The 6308-nt window shown below is 37.4% G+C and overlaps 2 protein-coding genes across 5 annotated transcripts in view; one reads left to right on the top strand and one right to left on the bottom strand.

Annotated features, from left to right (window-relative positions):
• Window positions 1–1325: 1325 nt before the first annotated feature.
• On the top strand, window positions 1326–2862 carry LOC131677874 (vacuolar protein sorting-associated protein 72 homolog). Its single transcript, XM_058957962.1, has 3 exons — window positions 1326–1644; window positions 1705–2138; window positions 2196–2862. The coding sequence occupies exons 1-3, from the start codon at window positions 1511–1513 to the stop codon at window positions 2783–2785; spliced, it is 1158 nt and encodes a 385-aa protein (XP_058813945.1). The 5' UTR covers window positions 1326–1510; the 3' UTR covers window positions 2786–2862.
• A 45-nt stretch (window positions 2863–2907) lies between these two features.
• Window positions 2908–6308, bottom strand: part of LOC131677873 (protein unc-80 homolog) — an 82554-nt gene continuing 79153 nt past the window's right edge. For all 4 annotated transcript variants that reach the window (XM_058957958.1, XM_058957959.1, XM_058957960.1 and 1 more), the window contains one exon: window positions 2908–6157. In XM_058957958.1, the coding sequence (XP_058813941.1) occupies window positions 5229–6157 (929 nt within the window). In that variant the 3' untranslated portion in view covers window positions 2908–5228. The remainder of the gene's footprint in view (window positions 6158–6308) is intronic.

Here is a 6308-nt window from a genome sequence, read left to right as displayed (position 1 = left end):
AATTTAAGCTGCAGATTTTTTCGATGACGCAGATATTTGCAGATTTTTTAGTTTGGTTGCAGATATTTGAAGATTTTTTAGTTTGGTTGCAGATAGTTACAGATTTTTGAATATAAAGGCTTTTGGTTACACCTCACTAGCTTTTCTGACATTTTTTGTTCTTCCCATCCCAGATTTTTAAAATTATTAATGCAGACATTTGAAAAAAGTACCTGGCATCTCTGCTTTTTGTTGTTTTGATTGAAATCTATTGGTCACTGCACAGTGACGTCATGCATTAAATGTGGCAGGTGGTGGTCCTGTTGATTAGGGACCATTCATAAATTACGTAACGCTTTTAGGGGGGGGGGGTACGACAAGTTGTGACATAGGGGGGAGGGGGTGTTAACTAGATCGTTACGTAACATGTTTTCATCGAAGAAAAAAAATTTTTTCTTGGAATTTGTTACGTAACAGGGGAGGGGGGGATGGAAAAATTTATGACAATTTGTTACATAGGGGGAGGGGGGAGTCAATTTTGGGCAATTTTTGCGTTACGTAATTTATGAATGGTCCCTTATATTTTGAACATAGAGATTATCGTATTCTCAAAATGATATATTGGGAAACATTTGAAATATATTGGGAATCTTGTTTTTGGAAGTATAGATGTACTCTAGAACGCCTTACAATTAAATTGTGCTATTCCCTATTGTGGGGAAATGTATATGAAAGATCTAATAAGTGAACTATTTATTTGTTTATCAATTGCTTCTAGTGTTCTCTGAATCGGCAAGTAGTTTTGCAGTAGAATTCTTTGATTATTAGCACTAAGCTTATTTTAATGGAAATAAAATTTGTTAAGCCTAAACTGTAAACAAAAGGACCAGCACTTGTCAAATTTGTGAGGTTAAGGCATTTCATACAATGGTCAATTTCGGCCAGATGAATCCAAGACGGATACAGGTGTGCACATTTTTTTCTATGTGTGAGTGCGGTTGTCATTTTTCTTTGATGAAGCCGAAAAAACAAGAGGATATGAAGAAGAAAAGCACAAACAAATGACGTAGTGGACCTTTCTGTTGCCATAAGTTTTCTTTCGGTTCGGTCATAGTTAATTTATTCGGCTTATTCGAAGTAAAAAGTTTCCGTAAGTGTTCTAATAGGTAGATCCGAGGTGAAGCTCGGCCTTTTCTCACGTTTCATCGTGCGCCAAAGAATCAGGATTCTCGTTCGTTCACTTCAAGGGCCCCGACCGCCATGCTTAATTTTGCAGGTATTAAACTAATACACTCAAAAGTGTCAAATGTTCCCACCTTTCTCCCATCTTGGATCTAGCCTGTCATTCTGACACCACAAAGGAAAAAAAAAAGAAATCTATTGAATGTCGCGAAAGTAATTGCAATTGTATTTTTATTGCATACGGTATTCTGTTTGTTTACACCTAGTATCAGGACAAGGAAAGTTGAATTGTAATGTTTTAGTCTAGTTATTGCGGTTATTATCAAGAATTCAAAAAACGACCTAGACTATGGCTGCAACTCGTGAGCGCCGTGCTAATGCTGGGAACCGCATATCCAAGTTGTTGGATGAGGAAGAGGAAGACGAGTTTTACCAAACATCTTATGGTGGTTTCAACGAATCTACTGACGATAAAGAATACATGTAAGATGGTTCTACAGCTTCACTGAATAACTTATATCATGAGAAATAATTGTATTCTAGCCAGAAAAATGATGACGAAGATGACATCGTCGATTCAGATTTCAGTATTGATGAAAATGATGAACCAGTGTCGGATCAGGAGGAAACCATTATACCGAAACGTAGAAAGAAAGTTGTAACGAAGGCCTATAAAGAACCTATGACAAAAAAGAAATCACTTGTTAAAGCAGTAAAAGAAGCTAAGCCAAGAGCTGAACGTCAAAAATCGTCCAAGAAAAAGGAAAAAAGTACATATTTGGTGCTAGATTCAGGACGAAAGTCGTTCCGCAAATCGACGGCAGCAAAATCGGCAGCCACTCTTAATCGTATGAAACAGCGTGTTGAAGCGGAAAAGCGTAAGCCGAAAGCGGTAAAGGTGGAGGAGTACATTCCTACTCAGGAAGAACTTTTGGACGAGGCAAAAATTACTGAAAAGGATAATTTAAAATCACTCGGTTGAACAAATGTTTAATTTTTTCTGTAACAAGAAGGTAATAATCTTTTTCTTTTAGAAAAGTTCCGTCGGATGGAGTTAGAAAAGAAAAAGACACGCCCAACAAAGCGAGTATTCCTCGGGCCCATACTAAGGTATCAATCCTTGACTATGCCGTTAGTGGAGGATGCGTCGCCAAGCCAAAATAGTTTATCTGATCCTTCGTTGAAGGCGGAAAACGATGAAACGGAGGAAAATTCCAGCAAAGAGAAACAACCAAAGAAAGGAAGGAAGTCTCTTGCAAAAGTGGAAGAAAAAGGACGTTGTGAACGAACTTTCATCACGTTCGAAAATGACATAGACGATGCCTTGTTCGATAGTTATTTTACTAAACCGCATAAACGGGACCGGCGAAGTCAAATTTGCGCGATTACCCGTCTACCGGCCAGGTATTTTGATCCGATAACGCAACTCCCATATCGCAACTTGCAAGCTTTCAAAATCTTGCGAGAAGCGTACTACCAGCAACTTGAAGACAGGGGAAACCCAGACAATCCGGATGTAAGTAAGTGGCTTGAATGGCGCAAGAAGATCAAGGAATATCGACTGAAAAGTTTGAACAAGAATAGCTCGATATTGGGAATGATTTCTGCCGCGGGAAACCCATAGTCTCAGCCTTTTCTAAGGTAAGCCACCTTATCTAATTTTGTACATCAACGATTTAATAAATTATTAATTGATCAGAATATGATGGTTTTAAGAATTGTCAGCATAAATCACAGCCAGAATCATAAACCACAAAGACATATATTTCCTCGTTTTCCAAGTGTGAAGCGTGATTTGTTTGCCTAATTTGTACAACATTCCAAATGAACAGGTGATGATTAAATTATTATCTCACGCAACATATTAACAGCAACAATTATCGTTATATTCTATCACATTAAATTCAGACTATCATTACAATGCGCTAGGGATTATTGTGTTTTGGTATATGATTTTTCATTATTTCTACTGTTGTGTTTACACATTTTTTATAGTAGACATTTCATACTAATACTGCTATTTTTTTATTACCATGGATCTAATACAGCATACAGTAAGTGATTGCATCAGCAATGTTCACAACGGGCAGGACCGGCAATATGTAGTTCAACAAAGCGATAATTTCTGCTTTGATAAATTTGCATTCTCGTGAAACTTTCCACATTTGCTACATACTAGTGAGTACGCAGCCAAATTTATGACGAAATACGTTACGAAGTATTGTATGCCGTTCTATTTTGGGAAACGCTCATACAAAGTTCTGCTTTACCGACAGTCCATGCTAAAAGCTTGTTAAATTCAAATGATTATTGTTAATATTCAAATTCTTTGGCTTGCTGAACATGTTATCAGATCAATATAACTTTTCAATTGAAATCGTGAGCGTCGGATGACATCATACCAACAAGTTTGCATTTTCCACTTACCCGAACTTATTATAACTGAAAGGCTCTGTGCAAAAACGATCCAACTCGAAAACCAAAAACGCTACTATAATATAATAGACAAATTCTTACGACAAAATACCTTGATGCCGTATAAATAAATTTCGGAAGACAAAAAAATCTAGCTACAACCTACATAAAAACACTATTTTTAGTCATTTTTTGTTTTTAGCAAGCGGTTTTGAACCTTTTGTGACCCAAGTACCACTGTCCAAATATGCCCCTTTCTAAAAATTGCTTACCACAATTACTCTATCAGAAAAGATTCAAAAATTCCTGTGACAAATGTAAGCAAACGGAGTTATTTACAGCCACAGCATGTGACTATTGCATAGCTAACGAATATTGAAAACCAGATTTCATTATAGCTTTTTTTTTTTTCAAAATGAGCACAAAAAATCGTAACATGTTATACTTTGAAATATTGCACTTGAAGCTTCCATAAATTTGGTTGTTTTTGCACTGAGCCTCTCAGGTACTGACAAAATATACATTTATCTTCCTTTTCCATAGTAAAATGTTACCTACTCATATTAGAACTCTTGCAACGCTATTTAGATAATGAATAGTTAATAATTTCATCTAGTATTTTACTTACATGTATTGTACGTTCTACTTTGGCATCTGCTTATGTTTCATTAATTCATTGTCGTAATATGGATGAATCGTTTGTCTTGTTAACATTCATGTTTGAGTACTCCACCGGCTACTAACTCGGCCCTTAAATTATCTAATATTAGCACTTCGAAACGTCAAGTTTAATTATTTCCTATCACATACAAGTTTGTATGTTTCTGTGGTAACTGTTTACAAAAAGGTTTAAACAATTCTGACAACAATGTCTATGTTTTATAACAGTTAACTATATATTTCATTTCTCTAAATACATTTCATATAAACATAGCACTACTTTTAACGATTTCATCTCGAAATAATGAATTATTCGGATGTAAAACTCAATACTTCAATAAAAACTTTTTTCGAGTGGGATTAGTTTGCATCGATTGTGGGTTAGAAATTATAGTGAAGAACTCTAATTCCTCCATTAGTTTATACTCGTTTCTTTTGGCAACTCTTCGATCTTGTATTCTACCAAATACTGCTTTGTTTCGTTCCTTACATTGTTTGTGCGCTAGTTTTCATAAGATTATTAGACGTATTTTTAAATACTATAAATTTAAAATTATACGTTCCGTTAAAACCTTTTGTTAACTCAAACTTGTTACACTTATTTTTATCACACATTAAAAGCATTCAACTGTTCTGTTTATAATATGACCTGTGTTAAACCGTAGAGAACTAAGGGCCTTTTTAGATATGTACCTATGAAAAAACACTTTCGCATTCACTTTTGCACTAGAATGACCTTAATTTTTTGTTAAACGTATATTATCGAAAAATCTTTTTTGACTCGAAAAAGCACAGGAAATTTTTTTGACAGTATGGTTTAACACAGATTACATTGTATATCGTATGGTTTGTTTGTTTGAATCGTGTGGTTTATTCTAATCTAGTGGTTCTCGGGTTCATATATGTCTTAATAAAGTATCATTTATAGCGGGTTAAAATTTGAGTTAAAATCGTTTAAAAACACATCCAACTGCAAATATTCATCTAAAATCTTAAATCAACGTATCCTCATCTTGCGTTTCAAAGAGCATGAGCAGCGAGTGTTGTGAGGACGAGCGGCCTCCTAGGGCGGTTCCGGAAAAAGAACCGTCCGGTGAGAGTAGCCCTGTTTGCAGACTGTAGTTGTCGCGATAACCTGAAGTGGACGATGTTTGCGAGACGGAGTCCCAGGAGAGATCCCCGATTGCTGCAATATTTTTGTTGACTAGTTCGTGGGGTGGCTCACTGGAGATGGTATGGGGAAGACATCCGCCGACTATGGCTGTCACGGTTGGAGGAGGAACTGGGTCGATGCCGTGGTTATTTGAACGGGTCGTTCCGCGACGACAACGAAAAGTTTTTCTGCTTTGAGCCCTTGATCGTTGTAGGCGATGCTTCTGATTTTCTCCTGAACTATCGTCCGCCAGGCTGTCTGGTGACAGTGGTGTTGTGGAAGTTTCGCCGGACGAAGTTTTAAATTCCACCGATGACACAAAACGTAGCTTTGGAGCGTGAATCTTGCTAGACGGTTGCATTGAGATGGAGTGTGATAGGTGTGGATAACTACCGCCATCTGCTAGTATGCTAGACAGGGGTCCTTGTCTTATGACTGAACCTTCTGGGACTATTCCAGGCGTGAGCGTTATACCGTCACCGCTTTGATTGTCAGCCATCAAAATTTCCTTGTTGGTAGTGGTGGTCGAACTAGACAAGGACTCACATCTGGGCGCGTGGAGAGTTTGCTGAGAAAGAGTATCACTTGGAGTGCAGACACCGGTTCCACTTCTGGAATCTTGTTGATATGATGAAAAACTCGGTGCTTGCACTCCACCCGTGAACATAGAAATCAGCGACGGTCTTTGCTGATGCTTTGAAGGCTCCTGTGGCAACGGCACGTTGGGCATCTCACGGCGTAGCGGCTCCGCTGGGGGAGGGTCTCGGTCTGTGGAAATGATATAATAAGTTGGTTAAAAATCAAATAATGTATATTGGAAATAATACTTAGGTAAAATTCATGGATTTCTGAAGCGACCCTGTTAAAGTACGGTTGATCAAATGATAGTTGAGATCTTCACTACTTCTCACCAGCGCAC

Source organism: Topomyia yanbarensis, chromosome 1, assembly GCF_030247195.1.
Source record: "Topomyia yanbarensis strain Yona2022 chromosome 1, ASM3024719v1, whole genome shotgun sequence".
NCBI classification, from domain to species: Eukaryota; Metazoa; Arthropoda; class Insecta; order Diptera; family Culicidae; genus Topomyia; species Topomyia yanbarensis.
Note: the sequence above shows the minus strand (reverse complement) of the source record. Positions and strands in the feature narration are given on the sequence as shown.